This window comes from Gavia stellata, chromosome 5 (genome assembly GCF_030936135.1).
Source record: "Gavia stellata isolate bGavSte3 chromosome 5, bGavSte3.hap2, whole genome shotgun sequence".
In the NCBI taxonomy this organism is placed as follows: domain Eukaryota; kingdom Metazoa; phylum Chordata; class Aves; order Gaviiformes; family Gaviidae; genus Gavia; species Gavia stellata.
Window position 1 is genome coordinate 37031005 of NC_082598.1, and position 23294 is coordinate 37054298.

The window sequence follows — 23294 nt, forward strand, 5'->3', positions numbered from 1 at the left end:
ACTCGCTCGGGGACGTCACTAGCGAAGGACCCAGTTAGCTAAAGAAGGAAGAGAGGCGAGACTAAGGGAGCCGGCCAATGGAAAGACAAGGAGGAGGTGATGACGGCAAGAGGAGACCAATAGCAGCGAGCGACCGGGTGACCTGTGCTGCCCTCAGGGGAGGTGTGTCCATCGGGCGGGGCCGCTCGGGGCCTCCCCATGCGACACCGGCGGGGCCGCGCCGCGCCAGCGAGGCCCGTCCAGCCCTGGCGGCGGTGAGGGGGAGATCTCCGCGCGCCGCCTCCCCCGCAGCGCGCGCGCGCCATGGCGGCTAACGAGGACCAGGAGGTGAGTCCCGGGCCCTGCCCGCGCTGGGCGGGGAGGCCGTGAGGCGCCACTGCCTGAGGGGGAGCCGGCCCGGGAGACTCCCCTGCACCTGCCCCAGGGCCGGGAAGGAGTCCCGGCGTGGGGAGAAAGGCCTCGGAGGGGAGGCGGCCCGAGTGGCGAGGAGCGGAAGGGAAGAGCTGGTCGTTTGAGCGGGCGAGGAGCCGGGGAGGAGGGAACCGGGCGGCGGCGGGGCTGGGGGGGAGGGCGGGAAACCGGCGAGGCCGTGCACAGCTTCGCAAGCCGACGGCGGTTGGGTGCGAGCTTCGTGTTTGGGCTGAAATCGGTAACCCCCTTCTTTGCTCCTTGCTGCAGATGGAGCTGGAAGCGCTGCGCTCTATCTACGAGGGAGATGTGTGCTTCAGGGAGCTTAGCCCGGTTTCCTTCCAGTACAGGGTAAGGCAAGGTGAAGGTCTGCGAGTCGCTGCAGCACAGGCTTTGCCTTGAAGTTACTCTGCTGTCTTGCAGTTGACGTACCAGGATTTTTCTAAAAAAAATCGGTGTTCGATGCAGTAAAGGCTAGATCCATAGGCTGTTGTTTCGGGACCTTTGGTACGATGATGCTTGATAGCACAATGCTTCATATTTAGGAACCTGCTCCCAGCGCGGGTTTGATATCCCTTAGCTAGGCATCCTACTTACACGGCTATGCACTGCTAGCTAGAACTGTCAAACTGGCTGAAGGAGCCAGCCTGCTGAGTAATACTTAAACTAGCTGGTCAGAAATGTCACTTATTGAGACATGTATATGTAAAGCTTTGAACCTTCCCTGTTGCTCAGTTACAAGGTTCTAGTCTGTTGTCCAGAGGTAGTTGACATGCCTTGTCTACCTGCTAAAGAGCAAATCCACAAAATGCTTTGGGCATGTACTCTGATACGGTCTGCTCAGGAGAGACATACAGGGAGTGCTAAACTTCAGATATGAAATTAGATTCTGGCATGAAATTCTTGCCAGCTTTCTCAAATGTAAAGACCTGGAAGTTCTTCTGAGCATGGACTAAGGCAGATCTTTGGATGGACAGAGAACTTTACTAATGAAAACTTAGGCACCCATGGGTCAGAAGGGAGACTTCTGAAAATGCCGTATGCCTGTAGTGGGGAGGAGGCATCTAAAATCACCTTTTCGTGACTTCTCAAGTAACTTCAGAGTAACATCAGTGATTGTAATGAGATATAGATCAATTTAATTAATAACACTTGAATTCCATCCATGTAAGTGCAGCCTTCCTTCACTGATAGGACCATTCTCAGTAAATCTAATTTCCTCAAAAGAGTGAATGTGACATGCCTACAAGTCTACATTTTACTAGCTTTGGTCATTGCTAATTTTTATTAGATGACAAATAATTGTCAAAAGTTAGGAGAAATCAATTTAAATACCGTGAAACTTAGTGTCAGACAAAGGCAATAATACATCTCTCCCATGAAGAAGAATTTTTTATTACGAGAAGGCATAACACAAGTAAGTGCGTGAGAAAGAATTAGTATGCCATTTCTGTGAGCCTTATGTCTCGCATGTCTCACGTTAAACACAGGTATTTTGTAATTAATGTGCTATGAAATTGAGATTAAAGAAAGATTTTTCAAATATTGAGAAAATGTAGCAGCATCATTTAAAGTAAGGCTACCCAATTTTTAGGTTGCACTGACAAGGAGGAGCATGGTCACGCAGCTTTCTGTATGGATTTGCTCAGTGCGCAGACAATGCTTTCCTGAGAGAACTCTGTAAACCTTACCACCACTTCTCTACTTGGTAGCAGCGGGAAATGGACTGCAACACTGTAGATGATATCTTGAAAAATGTTGCAGATTCTTGATTTAAAGTCTTATTTATTTCACCTCTGAAACAGATGCTTCTGAATGTCAGTTAGTCCACTCTGCTGAAACACACACTGTAAATAAAAAAGCACGGACTTTCTTTCTTTTCTTTTCTTTTTTTTTATTTTGAAGTACAGTAGCCTTACCTTGATTAGCACTTTTCTTCTGGCTACACTTCATTCCATGTAATTTGATGAAGCCAGATTTTGACTATTATATAGTGATGGAAATAAGGGAGAATTTTCAGGTGGTTTTAGAATATGGATGTAACCAACTTTGTTGCGCTTGTCTTCCAAATCCTTGTGTGAAACAGTTATTTCTGTTTGTGTAGTATGCTTTTGGAAACACCTGTACTAGTTTTAAATTAAAAAAAAAAGGTTTTTATTGAATTTAACATAATTGTAAGGATTGTGTATGCAATTTGGATTCACTAAATTGGTTTGATATGCATGATTATTTATATTAAAGTGTGCCTTTTTTTTAATGCTATGATTTTTTTATCCAGTCTCATTCTATTGACTTCTTAAATCTTTTACCATGCATTCTTTCTTGTCATGAAATAAAATGTCTGTAGGGCTGAGACATAAATATTGAAATTCTTATCTATTATTTTTGCTATCTTAGGCCACTAGTGCTCTGAGCTTGGATGCTGGGGGGGAAGAGGGTTTCATCTTTTCTGTTCTCATGTATGATTGTATAATATTTGGCTTGCAGGTGCTACAAAGTATCTTTTAAAACCAAGCAATTAAAAAAAAAAAACATAAAGAGAGCTTTAAATGTTTCTGCTGCTTTTCCTAGGTTGAAAACTGCAGGGCAGATTTTAATACTGATGTCAGAAATTTTTCTTAGATAACAGCTTTATTTTCTGATAACTTTATGAAAACAGTTGTTATCTTAAGGAATTTGGATAGTCTTAAAGAAGTGAAAGACTTGCATATTGGCATTGTAATCCTTAATAGTGACTGGAAACTGTCTATATATAAAGTTTTTCTTTTCACTTCAGATAGGTGAAAGTGGAGATCCCAAAGCCTTTCTAATAGAAGTTTCTTGGCCGGAAACATATCCACAAACAGCACCAGTCATATCGATGGATGCTTTCTTCAACAACACAATGTAAGTATTTAAGACAGCTTCACTCCCTAGCCTTGTATGTGGGGGCTTTTTGGTTGACAAGCTTTTCTTCATCTGTCTAGATTATAGTTGAGTTTTACAATTTCTTTTAGATCTTCAACTATTAAACAAAGTATATTGGATAAGTTAATGGTAGAAGTTGAGGCGAATCTTGGAACTGCTATGACATACACACTTTTTGAATATGCCAAAGATAATAAAGAGGTGTTCATGGAAAATCAACCTGTTAACACTGTGGTAAGTAGATAAATTCAGATTTTAATCTCTTGCCTTTAAAACTGCAAAAAAAAATGGTTATTACAATTCTAAATACTTCATAGCTCTGTCTTTAAGTTGTTAATCAATATATTGGGTATACACATGTTAGTGGCTAAAGAGTGACTCTGTGGTCATAATTGTTGTATTTAATTATTATTATTTTGCTGTTCTACCAAAATGTTTGTGGGCTGCAGTTCTGTCCCACAGAGTAACATAAAAATGGAGACTTGGAGCAGAAGCAGAACTAAAGAGAGCTGAAACAGAGATTAAAGGCATCTGCTGGGGGTGGGGCAGTGGGGGGATGGCAAATTACTGCAACCTTCCTGGGATGCAATGGATTGCATAAGTGCACCTCCAGGGTCTTGGATGAATCAGGCTGGGTCTATTTGTGGCTTCTGTGTTGTGTAAGGACATTACTGGCCATTGTGGTGCTGCAGATTTGCATTGAGGAAGAAGGAAAGGTTTCCATGTTTGGGAAGTCTGAATCCCTTCAGACTAAATCACACTCCATGATTAAATTTAAAAAGTGTAAGAGGTGCCCTTTGCAATTCTGAAAGGGAATAATTCCAGTCCCCAATGCATGCTTTTTTGAAACTGCAATAATGATTATATGGTGATTAAAAGCTGCAGACTGCTGACAGCATTGGTTCTTTCTGAGACTCAAGATATTTCAGTATGTCAGGTTCAGTAATCATACACAGAGGTATCTGTGGAACTGCTATGCAAAATATTAACAACCATTTTTATCCTCTCAGACTTCAGTAAGCAATAGTATTGCAATCGGAACTCATGACATGCCAGCAAGTAAGAAAAAAGATAAAAAGGAACAGTTATCCAAAACGCAGAAACGAAAACTAGCTGATAAAACAGGTTTGTCCACTATAATATTGTTTTGTTTGAGCAGTATGAGAATCCAAATTTTATAGCAGTGACAACTTGCTAGAGTCAGAATCAGTAGTTATTTGTTTATAAGATTAACTACTTTAAGTCTGTGGTCTCTGTTTTGCTTGTTTTAGATGAATTATTCTTGCCTGAGATGTTAGTTCTGGTCAAAGCAACTTTCTATAGAGTAGGGATTTCAAGATGTCATTGGTTTTGTTTTATTTTTTTTATTTCAATTTGTGGCATAAGTGAAATTTTAAAAAAATACTTGTGGGAGGAGAGCATTTGGGACTTCTAAAAATTCACTTTCAACAAAAGACATGGTTTGTTGATGGGCCCTCGTAAATAATTCACATTATTAAAAATGTAATTTCTAAATGAAAGTATTTGTTTTGGAACCCAAAACATTTAATTTAGTTTGTATCCTCAACATAGAGATGCTTCTGCAGATACTTTATGCTTTCAATGAAATGGTAGGTTTTTGATTGAAAAGCATTCAATATTTCAGCTAATCTTGCTGATGACTTTTATGGTTCAACCTTAATTTTTAATCATGATCTGGATAATACTGTTCTATTGCAGCAATAAGTGGTACCCTGTGACAGCAATTTCTGGGTATAATTTACCTAACCTAAAGTATAATTGGCAGATTAATTGTTGACCATATAAAGGAAAAGCTGTGTAAAATTTTGTTCTTTGACGGAATGCATCATTGCTCATCAGCCCAGCTCATGTTGGAGTTGCCTTCTAGATTAAATGTCTCACAAGCTGAGGTGTTTTTATTTAAACAGAATTACTTTGAAGAACAATACGCGTTTAAGATATTAATACCTGGTTTTGTCCTCATGTCTTTGTAGTGGAAAAATTAATGTTTTTTGATCTTTAGAATTTTGTGTGTTGATTTTAAAGAAAGATAAAGGTTCCCCTTAGCTTGTGTGTTGAAAATAAAACCTTCTTCTGCAGATAACAAAGGGGAGCTTCCACGAGGATGGAACTGGGTGGACGTAATTAAGGTAATATGACTGTATTATATGCAGTATTCTCATGATACTGCATATGTACATTAAAAATAGTTTGTACTTATATCTGGAGAAAACTAATATGATGTTTTTTCTTGCTTTTCTTCCTAACTTTGTTTGGATTTGGCTGTGGTGTGTGATTCATTTCTATATGCGTCCAGCATGTAAGTATTTTTAAGTTATCTTTTTTAATGTTAAAAAGATTTGCAAGAAATAGTAAGAACTGTTGCTTATTTTGGATTTTAATTTACATATTTCTCAAATGCTTTAAAATGGGTAGTCCTTCTGAATATTAGAGTCAGAAGGACTTTGATTCCTCTTTGAACTTTGTTGGTTTAGTATTTCTTCTTTATTTATTGAACAATTACATTTTAATTTTATGATGAGAGAGCTTTGCTAGCCACATGCACTGCAAATATTCTGTCTTCATACGGCAACAAGATGTAAAATAAAGTTAGTGGCGCTGCCAGGTTGTGGAGGGCAATGGATAAGTAAGCAGAAAAAGGGAGCTGTCCCAAGTGGGAGCACCTTGCTGTCTCCTACAAGCCTGAGCATTCTCTGCCACAACTGCTCCAGTGAATAATTCTTTTCTACTTGCTCCCTCACCATTAATTTCTTCCACCCTCTTATCTTTGCTGATTCAGTGGAAATCAGTATAGCTGCTTGACAATTTTGAAAGCAAACTGTTTTATTTTACACAACTAGAAGTAATTCTTGGTGTAAGACCTAACACCAGTTCCAATTGTTAAATAAGAGCAAGTAAATGATGATGGTGGTTTTGGGTAGAGGTCTTCTGAATTAAAAGTGGCTATTTGTAGTGGATGTCTTGGATTCCAGATAGATTTCATGATAGATGCACTACATTTAGTAATTATAAACTTAGCTTTAAAAAGTGAGAAATAGTAAGTTAATGTCTCTTTTTGTATTGTGTAAATTTATGGGAATTCTCTCAGAGATGTGTGGAGATACTTTTTTCATTACTTCATCTTTTTTATTTTGGAGAGCTGGTAACAGAGTCTTCAAATTAAATAGAAACACTACCCTGAGGTTTTTCTGGGGTTTTGTGTTGTTGGTTTTTTAAAATCAACTTTCATGTTCAGGAAATAAGCTCGTTTAGTGTTTGAGCTTAAGAAATAATTTTTTATACTTTTCAGTCTCTTCATACAGTAGCACAATCAGTCTGTATTATTAATTAAATATACATGTGTTCTATGTAAGATGGAGATAATGTTGTTCTTGTTTCCTAATAAATGGAATGGCAGTCTAAGCTTTGAATACTTTCTTTTTGTGTCTCTTTTATAGTTAAGCAAAACTGGTTCTAAAGATGATGAATAAAGGACTTTGGTACAAGGAAACTCCACCTTTTAATACAGTGCAATTTTGGGTCACCATCTTTCTCTTAATAACTTTCATATTTGTTGGAAGTAAACATTTTATAAAGCTCAATTTCCTAACTTGCAAACCTAGTCACACAAGTTTATCTAGAGACTACGTGGTCTTCTTTGGAAAAAAAAAAAACAAACTTGCCTTAAATGAAGGTCAGAATGTGACAAAGGATATAGAGAGCCAATGTGGTGAAGTGAATAGTGCTATATGCAGTGTTTATTAATTTATATTTTACTCTGTAGTAAAATCCTGTTATAGTGAACCCAATGCTACTGTAAACATTTCCTGATGTTCTTACTCCAATTGACAAAAAAAGCACTATAACAGTGATTGGTCACTTGACAGCATAATTCATAAAAATAAATTATTCCATGGAAACAAGACCTTTGTCATTTGTTTATCTAATATGAATGTAGAAGGAGAACATAAAAATGGTTACATTGCAATACAGACTAGAGCTTGTGGTCCAGTTTTCACTAGTTACTGGCTGAAATAGTAAATACTAGCGAAAGCAAGGCCGAATATTCTAGTCTGCTCAAAAATGAGTGGTTATAGCAGGAGTATGTCTTCTTTATTCTCTGCGATACCCATCTGTTAGTCTTTCTCCAGTATGCATCTTTACAGAAGGTTGAATGAGGGGAAGGAAAAGTGCTTTCTTGCACGTGTCTCAATGAGTGTTGGGATTTGGTAGCTATTTCATTTGAGAAATGAGCACTCCTTGGAGGGGTCTGCTGACTGACTGGTGGGACAGTGGAAGTCAGCGCTCTGCCAAATGTGTTGGGCAAACTCTTTTTTTCCTAATCTGCTCTCTTGTATCAGAAAGAGAAGTCATCTTTACTATACGAATGGTTACAATGGTTACTGAATACAAGATGCCTTAATGTCCTTTATTATTTTTGTTTGTTTTGAGATGAACTTTAATAAATGCCTATTTATCTGCTGTGGTATGTGTTTATTTTTTTAAAATTGTGTATTGCCTACTGCACCTCTAGGGCCAAGTTTGAACTTGCAAAGGATTTTCTATTACAAAGAAAGCATTCTTAAAAAATGGTGAAATAATTAGATCTTCCCTCTTTCAGTATATGTTTACATGTTCTTCAGGGTAGCTGTGTTTGTTACTAATATGAGGGTCAGTTGTCCCACTGAGAGCCATAGGAGAATATCCATTACGTTCAGTACACACAGTAAGTCCAGTGTCTCTTTGAAAGAGTGCACTCCACTGCACACGCTAGGTACAGCATTCGGTGAGAGGGATGTTAGAGGCGCAGGCTGGATGCTCTGATCAGTGGTGCTAAGAGCCTGTGTAGCCAATAGAGGATAGTTTATGTGACTGTCATATTAGGACTTCAGTTGATGGAGCGGAGGTGTTCATGCTACTGTCTGTGTCAAGAGAGCTTATATGCAGCATACTTTAATATAGTTCTCTTAAATTCTCTTAAATTATTTCTGTTTTACCAAAGGAGATACACTAAATATATTGCAAAATCACTGCTTGTCTTTGTGTGTGTGTATATATATGTAAAGAAAAAAAGTTGCACGGAATGTTGTGACTGCAGGTGAAGGAAAAAAAAATTGAATTTGTTCTGTGGTTTTCACTCTTCTGAAGAGACTGTGAAGAGATCTGAAACAAATATGGTCTGTACTGCTGTCATCCAACAAGAAGTTGTAGTTTTTACGGAAACACTCAAGTTCCAAGCGGTAAATGTATGTGCTTCCTCAATAAGGAAAATACTATTAATTCTTAAAGAATTCTTTATTTCAGAAAGTTGTGCTTCTTTTTGAACTCAACTCGCCTTTTACTGAAGCTGGTAAAGTACATAAGGTAGGCCTTTTTCCAAATGATGCAATCTTGCCTCTGACATAAACTGAAGGCTCATGGCTGCAATCTGAGCAAGAGTGTCTGGCAGGGAGTAACACTGCGGGGAGAAGTCGCCCTGGTAGTACACAGTGAGCCTGTAACAGGGAAGGGCATTTAGCTTTAGTCTCTGCCAGCATCAGTATGGGCAGGACTTCTATTCACAACATCTCCAAGGGGAATTAAGTTGTCTTTGCTAGTAGCCTTGGTGTAAAAATCAAGTTGCCATGAAAATTTATCTGTATAGATTAGTTAGGGAGGGTCAGTGAAGGATAAATAAGAACCACCTCTCTTGCTTGTGTAGTGTTACTGTGTGTAATGGCAAACTTGTTAATCTTGTGAAATGCCTGATGTTTTCAGCTCCTAGTCTGCCTATAAATCCCATGCCCTTGTGAAGACATCCGAGCAGTCTCCTCTGGTTCTGTTAGTAAACATGGGTTTGTTTGGAAGTCTTCTTTCAAGGGAAATGTTTTGCATTGGGAATTTTTCTATTGGTTCTTTGCTTTTGTGTAAATTTTGAAAGGTGTCATTAAATCATTTTCTCGTATGACATGATGGTTGCAACAGGGTCATTTCAAGAATCTAGGTACTTGATATGGAGAGGCCTGAGCACTGACAACTGAGGGGAGGGAAAATGTAATGATTCTTATCGAGAAAGGCACAACTGTAAACAGATCATGACTACTGAGGGAATTCTAAACACTTGAAAAATACACCACCACCATCACCTTTTTTTAAGTAAAAACCTTCTGGCAGTGATAAAAATGGTGGTTTATGCTTTATTTCAGTAGGGCAAGAGTCTCTTGATTGTAGGGCTATACCACCTCTTTAAATGCACCACCTATTTATGCAAGCTTTGGTTGGCCTGAGAAGACAAGTGTCAATACTAGTAACAGTAAAGTGAAAGTAGCAAGTGTTCAAAATACAGGATGATTAAAAAGGAATTTGTTAGTTTGCAAAAGTTTCCATACTGCATAGATACTAATTGCCTTACTGAAGCACTAGTTGAAAGGGCTTTTTAAAAAAAATACTTTTTATTTGTAGTGTTGTTGCAGTAACCTCTTGGAAATCTCATCTGATGAAGCATAGCTTACTTTTTTCCCTTTTTCAAATTTTTCTCTGAGAATCTTTTTTTGAGACAAATTTGGTGCAGAAAATTGAGGCGTCAAATGAAGTTTAGGTTTTTTAACTGAAATTTAACTTATAATATTTCTTTCTCTTCAGTATTTTAGTACATATTTGAATTAGTTCATATTCCTAATGCCTTTGAAAGTTAATAAAATTTAAGCTATGCTTTTTTTTTTTTCTTTCAAAATTTTTCTCATCAGACTATCATTTTGTGGTTTGTTTGCTTGCTGTTAAAGGAGGCAGGGAGTTTCTCTCTCTTCCCCCTGCCTCTTTTTTTTTCCCTCTGTCAGTCCTTGTGGTGCCCTGGAGCACATCACGGGACAGTGCACTTCCCAGCCTCAACTTACAGGCGCTGTTAGCATCGGATGTATGCGGTTTTTGCTATAAAATGGTTCAGTATCTCTGAAACACAGTGACCTCGTCTCCAAAATCTGTCCAGCTCTTTCTGTTGTTGATACGGGTACTTAAAGATTTAAAAAAAAAAGTATGGTGGGGGCACAAGAACTGTCACTATCGCATTGGTATTTTATACTTTATTTTGGATGGAACTTCAAAGAAGTCTTTGGTTGGATGTTAAATACAAGTTCATTTAGTGCTGTTGGTACCAAGACCAAAGATGCTCCATTGCACTGTAATTTATCGAATCCCAGGGAATAATGCAGACTGCCTTTACGTATGTTGGGTGGAGGGGTGACATCTGCGATTAATCAGCAGTGTGTATCTAGTGTATCCTGCTCACCCCCGGGTCAGCCTGGCACAACTGACACTGAAGTCAAGGCTGCTACTGTCTGCAGTACTGCTGCAACTGGCTGCACGTGGGGTGGATAGATAAAGCATGCCCAACTGATGAGTGATTAGATTTTGGTGAGTAAAAGAACAGTAGGAAAAAAGCCACCATTTCTTCATAGGGGACCTTTGGTAGAAGTGCAAACGTAGGGAGACTATACTCCTTTCATTTGAGGCAATTCAAGTGGTTTTGGGTTATACTGTGAATTTGTGCTGTGAAAATCGTTGACCTGGTCTGAATGAGAAACAGTTCCCTTTTGGAAATTGTTTCCTTCACCTATGTTTTGTGGCTTATAGTACAGCACCCTAAGCACTTGTAGTTAACAGCAGAATGAAGGGGGAAGGAAATGTTCATTCAACAGAGAAAACAGCGGAAGTGTGAGAATTCTGGGTGGATTGGAGGGGGAAAAGCATCCTTGTACACAAAACTAGAAGAGCATAGGGGATAAATCTTCATTGCTGCAGGACAATACAACAAAGCAAAAGCTAAGCTTACGGTTGCAGAGCTATAAATTCTGGCATGAGGTTGGGTTACAGTAAAAGACAAGAGGATTGTAGATTTTCTTTCTGTCACTGTCACCTATTCTTTCACCAACAGGGATTTGGCTTCACTTCAGAATAGGGCTGCTCCATGGTTGTAAGAAGAATTTCTGTTTGACACTTACGCTTCCTGTTACTTTCTTTCTGAGCCCATGAAAGCAACCTCTGAAAGTCTGGTCTACTCTCAGAAATAAGTTAAGGCAAAACATATTGACTAGGCACTGGAAAATCATGTTAGAATATTTGATGCAGGTGAAAGAAAGAATTAACTGTTTCTCTTCTCTCTCCTTCATTCAGAGCAAAGTGAGGGATGACTCCAAATGGCTGAATTACACAAGACATACTGAGAATCTATATCCAGACACCGGTGTCCTACGTCAGACTGAAAGTTTGTCCGTCTAGTTTAAAGTATTACATAGCTATCCCTTGCTACTGTGTCTGAGCATTCATGCTTGTGGTTCCTACAGTAGTATGTGTTTTAAATATTCATGTTTACAATACTGCAGAGATTTGAAAACTCTTACTGTGATTGCCTACTGCAAGTTGCTTATGTTGTGAGATGGGATAAGGTCATAGCACTGAGAGACAAAGCCAAACTATAACTGCACAGCCTTAGTGGAGAGGAACAGTGTTGTGTGGGTGTCTCTGAGGGCATAATTTCTTCTGAAGTATCTTTATTACTGGTAATGATCAGTGAAAGGGAAAGGTCAACCTAGGATGAGTTTGGAAGACATCATTCAAGAAAAGATAATTTTTTCCTTCTCAAACCATTGTCTGTTATAGTGTCACTGAGAGGCAATAAACATAAACATAGTCTTGTATGGAGTCACTCTTCAGAGCAGGATCTTACTTTAAATAAAGTGTCTCTGTCAGTAATGCATTTTATGATTTCCTGCAGGAAAAACAAAATGTGAAAAAAGCATTACTATCTAAAGAGCTGCTCTCTCCACCGTAGGGAACCATTTGATCTCTACTTATAGGGAAAACTATGGTTCAATTGACCTTGAAGAGAGATATTTTATAGTAGTACAGGGAAAATGTAGCAGCCTGTTGATAAAAAGTACATAGCCTCTATAGACGGTTAACAAATTTGCACAGCATTATCAGTTTTATATTTTTCTCTGAAGATCAGCACTAGAATATTACCACGTTTTAGTTAACTGGCATAGAGCATGATTATGATTTTTTTTTCCCCCTCATGCCGTATGTCTTTAGATGATAAAAGTACAGGATGTAGTATAGAAATTTATTTCCTAGATCAAAATAGAGCTAAAGTGACACATCCACTCAAAGGAAGGAAATCAGTCTTACTCAGAAGTAAGGATGTGGCAAAATTAAAGCTGCCTATGTGATGTTTATATGAAGAATGCATAGGAAGATTTTTCTTTCTGTGACTACATGTTTTTTGGGTTTTGTTTGTGGGTTTCTTTTCCCCTGGAAGTGTCCAAGCAGATGCTTAATGCTTTGCTTCCTAGTGTCCCTGTTAGTAGGAAGGCAGTACAAAAACCTGAGTTTTAGTATGCTCCTAAATCTGAAAAGGGAAGAAAGTTTTCACTTTGTAGAAGTAAATAAAGTAACACAACTGTCCCTGGAACAAAGTGGACTTTTGAAACAGGATGACCAGGTATAGGGGTAAATGAATTTGCTTTAATAAAACTGACCGTATCTGAGTGGCTTTAGTGCCTGTTTCAGAGTCTGTTTCCATGCAGTGGATCTATGACATACAAATGCTTATGGATAATTTTAGGTTGATTATATAGCTACAGTCCATGTGATTAAGCATTGTTTTCAATAAATTTGTGTTACAGAAGTCAGTGCAGATTCTAATGTATTGTGAACAAGCTCTAGTTCCATCCCTTTTCATTTGAGGGAAGGAGATACACTGCTTACTTCTCTTGGATGAAAGAAATCTACATGTATGCTGTCAACAAAGGCTACCCGGACTTGGTTAACAGGCATTACAATCAATCTGAAAGAGTTAAAAGGTGAAGTTCTACAAGATAATTGTAGTAGCTTGTATGAATGTGGATCCACTACTTTCTTTGTTAACTTGCTTATTGTGTTGTTTAAAATGCTCTGAAGGCAAGCAGATATATTAGCTTATTAGTTAGTGTGTGTATGTGTCAAGTAACTGTTCAGTCATATGAGTTCAAGAGCAGTTACCTTGTCTTTCCTGTTTCGTGGTATTATGAGAGTTCTCTATCTCTTTTCACGGCGCATACCTACGGATAATATCCCTTCCCAAGTTTTCTTCCCAGCATGGGCAAAAAATGGTTCTCGGCATCACTGCCTGTCTCCTTCATAGCTTTTATGTAGAAAGGTATACTGGGTGGGGGAGGAAGAAAAAAATTAATATAAACTACTAACTGGTACTGATGCCTCACACCGGGAACTAATTGAGATAATCTGTGTCACATTGCATATAATATAATGCACAAGCTACAATATGTCTCCCTCCTGATTTATTTTCTCCTGTTTTAAATGTATATGCTTGAGGCCTCTACTACAACCTCTGACTGGTAAAGATTGGGTAGAATCTCTTTGTGATCATCACAGTAATCTGTTTCACAGACACAAGCCCTGCTCTGTTAGATGCTATATCAATGAACTCAAAGGAAGCAGGGGTAGTCAGTGTTTTGCAGGATCAGGAAATGGGGAAGAAATGTATTCTATGAGGACACATGCTAAATATGAAAAGCAAACACTGAACTTCTTTGGATGTCTGTTCAGGGAGAGAAGATGACAGAAGTATTGAAGAGATGAAAGAAGGAGGGGGGAACAGCTTGAGATCTGGAGCCTTAAGAACATGGTTGCTTACTCTTCTAAAAAATACAGTTGATAAACATACGCTGTTTCTCTGCATGTTAAAACATCTCTAAGGTATTTTAAAAATGATAAAGTCTTTTTGAAGGTGTTAATGATAAACCGTTGAGGGAAGGAAGGGAAGAATTATCATGAAGAAAGTTATGCACAGGAGCAAATCTGGGAATTTTGATTTGAAGCTCTGAAATTCTTGTATACCAAGCAAATGCAATTTCCATTACGTGAAGAGATGGCGGCAACTCTAAAATCTAGCTTCATCTTCCCTTCCAAATTCTGAGCAGTTTAATATTTTGACTGTTGCAAGCTCAGAATTTTATCTGCTGGAAGCACAAAATTTGCATTTAGATGTACATTTTGCACATGCAAATTTGGCCCATCAGTATTTAAATCTCCAATTAAAGTGTGTGTCTTGTGAGCAGAATGGTTAAAATGTGATTTGCCGTGCTTGTGCATATATGCACAATCTTGGTAAGGTGCATCATTACATCGTATCACTTAAGTTACGAATGTACAAAGTATATCCCCTGTAAGAACGTGTGTCTTATTCGAGAAATATTTATCCTCTGACTCATTCAAAGCTTTTGTTGCCATCAAATGCAGCAAAATAATCAGAACTGCAATGATTTTTTATTACAACAGCGTGATCTCATTATGCTTATTTGTACTAGAATCAGAGGCAGAAAGAAATCCATCAATGGAAGAATCCTATCCTCAATTATCCAATTCCTGTAAAGAAAGAGGTTGTGACTCCAGCTGATGGACCTGAGGTGGGGGCTTCAAGGTGGTGTCAGAAGTGATCACCAAAATTGTTTTACTACATCTGGAAATTTTGAAGACGTGTCAAGAGATGAGACATCAAACATTTGTTGTAAGGCTTTTGGGATCTTTTTATTTAATTTTGGAATTCAATTGAATTTATAATTTTAGGGTACAGTAAGTATTACTGATTTTATTATATAAAGAAAGGGCATATTGTAAACCTAGAATGCAAAAGAAGAAGGGGTAGTGAAGCAAATTCTTGACTGATACACACTATAAGAAACCTGTTAGGTTGGCTTTTGTGCTGTATGTAAATCAGGGTTGTATTTGTCTCCTTTGTGTATGTATTCCTTTTTTATTGCTTTCAGGTTTTGTTGGGTGAAAGTCTGATAGTCCTGTCATCCCAGGAATATTGTGAAAGAAAAACTTAGAATTAATTAAAGGTATAATTGGAAGAATGAAACTAACTGAAATAATGCAAAAGCAGAAAATGTTAAGTGTTGCATCTCATGGGGAATCAAAAGAAACAGTTCTGACTGAAAAAGCAGTGCAGACAGATGATAATCAGGCAGGTGTTACTCAACACTTTTTGGGAACTGGCAAATCATCAAAAGAAGATATAACTGGAATTCACTCTAACAGAGAGTCAGACTCAAACGTTTCGGATGAGCAGGATCTTTTTAATGTGTCATCTTCATTCCTCAAGCATAAACCTGCTGTTGAATGTGACAAAGAACTGCAGCTTCTTAACCACTGGTACAGTCAGGTTGAAAATTTTGTTTCAAGTATTTATAAACCACAGCCTCTCAGGTTAGTGCTGAGTTCCTTCTGTTCAGAAGTTGTTTAGTAAAGGAATAAACATGGCTTTCCTTCCAATCCATTAAGGAGATGAATTTATTCTTCATTAGTCTGAAAGTGGTTCACTTCTTTAATCACTACTAAACACTTGCATGAAAGAAATGCTAAGTCTGAAGAGTTTTCTTCAGCATTATATCCTGCAAATTAATAGTATCTTCATTTAAACGAGCAGCAGTGCTTTTCTCATCATAGTACGAAGTGCAGCATTAGAAGGTATCATTTGAAGGAAAATTTCCCCTGAATGTTTATTAATGATGCTGATAATACTGTCATCAAATAGCCATATGAGATTTTATCCCCATCTTAGAGATGGTGTAACTGAGGCCCAGTTGAGATATATACTTATTAAAACAGAGGTAGTAAGAGTCAAACCTGTATCGGTCCATCTGCCAAACTGTGCAGCAGTTTGGTAGGCTAGAGCTGCACCTACCTGAAGTAATGGTGTTCTTTAATCATGTTTTATGATTAGAGCAGCTTCTTAATTTTCTAGTATGTTCTCACAGCTTGTCTTTTACTCATCTTCATAGCACATTTTACAGGGATATTTTCAGCAGTGATCCTGCACTGGCAGCAAGCTAAGAGCAAATGGCTGAGCTCTTTCCAGAAACTACACAAGATATTTCAAAAGTATGCTCCGCTTACTCTCAGGGAGGGAGCATCCACTGAGCTTCTTGAGACAGGTGAGACTAGAAACCCAAAATGAAGAGAAGGGCACTCAGCTGGAATGATCAGCAATACAGTATTGCCTAAAAGAAGGAGAAAGGTTAGTTTCACTAATAAAATAAGTTAAAGGAGTTACAGACTTCATCTGTTTTGGCACTCCTTGGAATCTTGTGATAGGACAAACAATACTTAAGTGAGTGTGCTACTGCTGTAATAAATATGTAAAATATACAGAACTTCAAAGACATTACTTCTCAAAAACCCTAAATGCCTTTTCTTGTTCAGTGGACTGTTTAGTCCACTTAAACATATGTAACTCCTTCTAAAATCTGCCAGCAACTATTTAGGCTCTACCAGAGGAGCAAAAATCCTGGAGTTTGGCCAAACGAAATAAAACACATGCTGTGAAATTCTGTTTAACTGCAAAGAATAAAATTACTACTGCAGAATAAGCTTAATAATGCAATAATAATTTAACATCAAGATCACTCATTTCATGAGTTTTTTTACAAATAGATCTTTTCTGGTTTTCATAAGAAGAACAAAGGAAAATCAAATGTTTTCTCTGAGGTTCAAAGTGGCTGTGCATCAGAGCTAAGAAAGTAATTTAGTACTTCTTTCTGCCACCCCTTCCACAGTATGGTGTTCATAGTGCTCAGATGAGCAGTTAAATTATTTAGAGAGATTATAAAGCTGTTAGCCTTCAATCCAGTAAAGAAAGTTGCTCCTTCTGTGATACCTTTGGGGTTATTTATGTATTTGAAGACTACCCCTGTTGGTCACTGGTTAGTATGAGTTAGATCAATTTAGGTCTTAATGAGTCCTCGTGGCAATTTCCCTGTTAATCAATGTGGTTTGTTGATGTTCTTGGCCTGTCCTCCACTTCGTTGCTACCTTTCCCTAGTGTTTTATAAGTAACTTAGGTTCGTATGCCAGAGACACACTTGGTCACAGATTATTGATGCGCTGTTCCATAAAAAAACCCAAATCTTTGAGTTTAGCATCTAGAATGACACAGTTCTTTTCTTGTATCCATAATCATGTTGTGATGTAGACATGTCCACACTCTTTCAATTCCAGTCCTTCACAGCATTATTGTCTTGTAACTTTTCTCCATCACTTAGCGTGTTTTCCATTATGTTACCCTGACCCAGACCAATTACTTAAATTCCAATCAATAGTTTGTTTTATCAGAGTTTGTTAGAAGATTTCACAGGTTTATAGAAGGGTCTGTGTTGCTGCAACCATACCAAGATCCTTATTGCCATCCTCATGCATGCTATATTCTCTTCCAGCATAATTTTTTCTTAAATTATTTTGATGGTAACTTTTAAAAAATGCAGTTAAGAATTAGAACAATTTTTTCTCTCTCAAGTCTTGCAGGAAGAGGTTGATCAAGGATTCAAGATCAGGGCTCTCCAGAAGATCACTGTTACTGCTTCAAGAGGAAGACCTGTGACTTAGAATACAACCTGTCAAGCAAGCAGGCTTCAGTATGTTTTGACATCCACCTTGTGAAAACAGAGGTTAGTGAAAGGAAGTATGAAGCACATCAGAACATCATAGAAAGCACCCATGCACAGGTATGCCTACCATCACTTTGCTTTATTCACCCCAGATGCTGGGGATTTCTTTTCATCGTGTTGTAGAGCTTTAAACAGGGAAAAATTGAAGATCACAATATTCTTTGTCTTGAGTGTAACTGTATTTTTAAAGGTGCATCCTAAACCTGCAGTAATTTTATACCCCCAAGTCAGGTGCCTTCACTCTTTTCTTTAAATACTTTCTCTAAGTTCCCTTCTTTCAGCTTGGTTTTCCCACTTAGGTGTTTATTCTGATGTTCTTTATCTCTCCCCCTTAACCAGCTGCAATCTTCTAAGACTTCCTGAAGACCAGTCTTCAATTTGCTTTGCCTGTTACCTCAATTCTCAATATTCAGGAAAAGCTATACAGAGGAGAGTCCATGTCACTTTAAATCCTTAGAAAGGCATGCTGAGTTCAAGTGATGTAGGAGGCTGTCACTTCATTCTTAATTCACCCTGGATACTCAACTTCATCAGCAATCCCATCAAAAATGGTGGGATTGGCATGGAATTAAGGCAGTGTGAATCAAGAATCAAAATCTTATCAGTAGTTATTAATTTATGTTTAATTAAAATCTGTATCTGCTAATTTATTGCTGTTAATTCTTTGAGTTAGTAACAAACTCAGCTGTGTCTCGCAAATCTGAAGAAGTCAAGAAAAGTATTAGGTATAGCCTAGAATAACTCTTTTTCTCTTAACTGTAAATGAGATCTAAGTGGACTCATTCAGCATTGGGATTTCGGGTATGCTTTTCTATTATATGAACTCACAGACGGAAAACTGTATTAATCTGTTGAGAAAAGGTGTAACAAGATATGATGTATCTATTTTTGGCTTCACTTTATCTTAATCCTTCCTTTCAGACCTCATCTTAGATCACCTTTCTTGTCTGTGGGTATATGCTCTGGGCTTTACGAGGTTGTAAAACAAAAAGTACATTATTGAGCACAAACCTGCTCTGTGTTTTCTTCCTACCCAGCCCCCTTTATCTCCTCTTTTGCATCTCAATGAAATGGGTTTGGCCATTGCTTGTGTTATCCTTCAGCATACTCAAAGCGTGCATGAAGGGATGTTATTTTCTTTTCTTGTTGCAAACCTAAAATTGTCAGGTAGAAATAGTAATGCACAAGCTGTTGTCTAGGATTGTTAGAGATTAATTTAGTATGACTTGTGCAGGAAGACGTATTTATCAGTGTACTGGATATAATGCAGACGTTACTTCATTGTAGCAAGAGTTATCACTGGTTGCCTTCCAGTATGTTTTGATTCAACTAGTTTCCATGCTTGATAGGTTTGTTTTCTCTATTTAGTTTCATCACACCAGTATCTATAAGAAAAGTGTAAGCTAGGGCAAAGATGGAATTGAACCTAGCAACAGCAAATCCTGTTCCTTCTACCTTGAACATCTATGCAATAACTTTCAGAAAATTGTCATTACCCAATTCCACTGGTCAGCTCTTGACAAGGACCTTATCTGAGGGAAAGTAACAAACACCAGAAGTAGGAGCTGCAGACAAAAGGCTGTGTTTTAAGTACTCTGAAAAGTTATAGTGAAAAAATCCCCTTGTATTTAAGTGAGTCTGAAAACAGTCTTGAGACTAAGAAAAACATGGGCAGTTTACCTGTTATGAAGTGAGATGTTTCTAGTCAGCTGACAGATAGTAGTACACTGCTTACCATGTAAGGATAGTGTTTACAACATATTTTCATTTTATTAATAGAAGAACTGAAGAATATTGGAAAATCAGCTTGGTAGGTTTGGGGGAAAGTAAACCCTTAAACTAAATTTTGCCCTTCCTGTTAATTTTTATATTCCTTTGTCTGCATGTGACTGAATATGAATATATAAGAATATTTTTTTTGTTTGCAACTATATAAATCTGTTGGGTTGTACACTAAATGTCATATGTAAGACTTTAACCTCTAACTTTGAATGTGCTTAGAGTTAACTAGGGCAGTTGAAGCTATTTTGTGTGTACTTACGAAGGACCTATCTCTGCAATTTTATGACGAATTTGTAGATAGGGCAGCTGGTTTAAGAATGTAATTTGCATATTAGGTAACTTGCATGTGTACTTCCAATGTCATAATGGTGTTTGGGTTTGCTGTTCACTGGTCAAGAAGAGTTATTTATTTACTTGTAAGACTGCTGGTAGTTTTGTAAATAAAGGAAAAGGAAAATGTGTTTAGCAAAGGCTTTCTCTTTCTGTTTACCTAGAATGATGAATTCCAAGTTTTTCCCCAGCAATGCTACAGTCAGGAGGAAAAGGGAAGTGTTTACAGTGGGGATGAGGAAATTCTGGCACATGTTCAGCAGCGTCAGGCTCTGAGTTCAGCAGCAAGCTGCCCTTTATTTTATGTTTGTTAGCTCAAAGCTAAGTAGAACATGGTGTGGTGGAGAAAACTTGGAATATCTCACCTGTCTGTAAAAATTGATGAGGTTTTTTTCCTTTTGAGATTAGCTGTTTGCTTTTGCCCCCCTCCTTGCCCCCCCCCTCAAATAGGTTCGAAAGTATATGGTGATTCATCTTATTCATACCCCACCAGTTTATTAAGGGAGTCCTCCCTATGATCCTAAGAAGGGACACAGTTTTCAGTGCTTCAGGAGCAAAGAAAGATCCTCCAAAGTTGTAGCCAGTCTGTTGTAAAAGAGTGATTTCTTGATATAAAACCTGACCATACACATGGTCTAGAGCTTGGGATTTGAAAACTAAGGATTTTCTGTGCTGCCTCAGTGTACTGCCACCATTCGCCCTCTCTTAGCCCAGCCTGTCTCAATGTTTCAAGGAAAGACAAAACACCTGCCCTCTCTCAAATATATCTCATCTCAAATATATCTAATATGTCTATATACACAAATATATCAGTAGCTGAGAGGAGTGAGTTACGTACATGAGAGGAGGAGCAGTCTTTCTCCTGAGCTCTGCAGATGAATGCCAGAAGCATGAGATTTGCTTATATGTATTATCTTCGCACAGAACTATGAGTGTTGTAAGCAGGTTGATACAAATCCATTCTGTCCCCAGTCCCTGATACACAAGCAGGAGGATTCATAAATTTACAAATTAATTAGCCAGCAGAGACCACATGGAGGATCCAGTCCTACATGTCTACAAACAAGTCAGTCTGTGTACTGTGTGACTTGCATGCAAGGCCCTCACCCCATCAAAACCTTATGTTAGTTAATGTAAGATGCAAACATATGAAGCAGCGTAAGGGGAGAGGGACCTAATTAAAATAATTCTAGGAGAGATTTCTAGGGTATTTCATCCATTGTTTAGAATGCCAATTAAAACTACATATCTAGCGAAGAGCTTCTGATACCAGATTCTTATTTGTATCTGAAATTTGGATGGTTTCCTTTTTAAAAGGAGGAAAATATTAATTAGAAAGAAATGTCTTTTTGTAAATTCTACAGTTTTCTTTCAGAGTGAAAGTTGTGATGTAAAATACTTGCCTGCAGCTTAGTTATCATAGAATCATAGAATAGTTTGGATTGGAAGGGACCTTTAAAGGTCATCTAGTCTAACCTCCCTGCAATGAGCAGGGACATCTTCAACTAGATCAGGTTGCTCAGAGCCCTGTCCAGCCTGACCTAGAATGTTTCTAGGGATGGGGCATCTACCACTTCCCTGGGCAACTTGTTGCAGTGTTTTACCACCCTCATTGTAAAAAATTTCTTCCTTATATCTAGTCTAAATCTACCCTGTTTTAGTTTAAAACCATTACCTCTTGTCCTATCGCAACAGGCCCTGCAAAAGAGTTTGTCCCCATTTTTCTTATAAGCCCCCTTTAAGTACTGAAAGGCTGCTATAAGGTCTCCCAGAGCCTTCTCTTCTCCAGGCTGAGCAACCCCAACTCTCTCAGCCTTTCTTCATAGGAGAAGTGTTCCACCCCTCTGATCATCTTCGTGGCCCTCCTCTGGACCTGCTCCAACAGGTCCGTGTCTTTCCCGTGCTGAGGACTCCAGAGCTGGATGCAGTACTCCAGGTGGGGTCTCAGGAGAGTGGAGCAGAGGGGCAGAATCACCTCCCTCGACCTGCTGGTCACGCTTCTTTTGATGCAGGCCAGGATATGGTTGGCCTTCTGGGCTGCAAGTGCACATTGCCGGCTCATGTCCAGCTTTTCATCCACTGAGTTGTCTTCAAATATGACGTAACTCCATAAGCAATTTCATGAATAGACTATACAGTTGTTTAAGTTGATCCTATGCCTGAACAATATGGACTTGGTCCACTGAAGAACATGAACTCATGTGACTATTCTTACCCTAAATGTTCTCACACTTGATTACTGTTTTCTGATGGGAACATTGTTATTTTTCCAACAAAACAACTGTCGGTATGTGTTTCAGATCAACAAGTAAGCTTCTGAAAGAAAAAAAAAAATAACACAAGGATGCAAAAGCTGTAATTTGATTTATTGGTGCCATTGGTGAGAGCAGAAAAGTATGATTAATTCTAAGCCTCTGCTGTCAGATTGCTGATGTTTGCAAAATTTCCATGCTTTTTTCTGAGGTAACCAAAATTTCAGTACTGTTATATCATGCAGATGTTACGGCTGGTTATTTTAATATTATAATTATCACAAATTGCCATTCTCATAACCCATGTATTTGGGCTACTGCAATATAGTGTGCATATCGTTCTTGTGGAAGGACTTAGATTTGTGCCCAAGAATATAAATCATAAAATATGCTTATATTTTCAGTTGTTTCAGCTGGTAAATGTGTGGAGGTATATGGTTTGTAGGCAAGATATCACAGATTTAAAAGTATATTTTCCTTTCCCACTGGAACTAAACTCTGTTACAAATAAAGAATCTTTGGGGTGTGAGATTTGTGAAGTAATATTTTCTGAATCCTGCAAACAAAATGTTTTTGAGAAAGAACATCAAAATTTAGGCCTCAAAGTATCAGTCAAGAACAGAAATCCAAGAGAATGTTCTCGTCAAAAAGAATAATGTTTAACTAGTTCTTTATTTTATTTTAATCAGCATTAGGTGCTGAAAATAGAATTCCACCTGGACCAAAACCCCCATCTCTTTTCTTCTCTGAATTTGAAGGGAGTTCAGTTCTGGCAGGAACCTTGCATCTTCCTCTTTTCAGGACTAGTGTCTCAAGTTGCAGCTTAAAGCTCTGATCTCAGTTATAATCATTACTCAGCTGGTATATTTGCTGTGTATTTTAAGAAAAGTATAGCAACCTGCATGTTGTTTTGTTTCGTAGTGGCTACCTTTACCAGTAGTTGCTCTTCTCTGGAGTGTGCATTATCCACCAGAGGGAGCTGCAGCCAAGAACTGTCAGATTTTCATAGCATCATAGAGTCATTTCGGTTGGAAGAGGCCGGTAAGATCATAGAGTCCAGCTATTAACCTAACACTGCTGAGTCTGCCACTAAACCATGTGCTTAAGAGCCACATCTACACGTCTTTTAAATACC

The 23294-nt window shown here is 38.3% G+C and overlaps 1 protein-coding gene across 1 annotated transcript; it reads left to right on the forward strand.

Moving 5' to 3' along the window:
• The first annotated feature begins 282 nt into the window (after positions 1 to 282).
• RWDD4 (RWD domain containing 4) lies at positions 283 to 7786 on the forward strand. The gene is made up of 8 exons (XM_059817949.1): positions 283 to 327; positions 679 to 759; positions 3185 to 3294; positions 3405 to 3549; positions 4326 to 4440; positions 5416 to 5465; positions 5633 to 5635; positions 6774 to 7786. The coding sequence occupies exons 1-8, from the start codon at positions 304 to 306 to the stop codon at positions 6804 to 6806; spliced, it is 561 nt and encodes a 186-aa protein (XP_059673932.1). The 5' UTR covers positions 283 to 303; the 3' UTR covers positions 6807 to 7786.
• The last annotated feature ends 15508 nt before the right edge of the window (positions 7787 to 23294 follow it).

Excerpts from the sequence above, each read along its gene's own strand:
- RWDD4 (XM_059817949.1), top strand. The coding sequence starts at position 304 with ATGGCGGCTAACGAGGACCAGGAG. Across the intron at positions 328-678 it reads CGGCTAACGAGGACCAGGAG|ATGGAGCTGGAAGCGCTGCG; the intron begins GTGAGTCCCGGG and ends TCCTTGCTGCAG. Across the intron at positions 760-3,184 it reads CGGTTTCCTTCCAGTACAGG|ATAGGTGAAAGTGGAGATCC; the intron begins GTAAGGCAAGGT and ends TTTTCACTTCAG.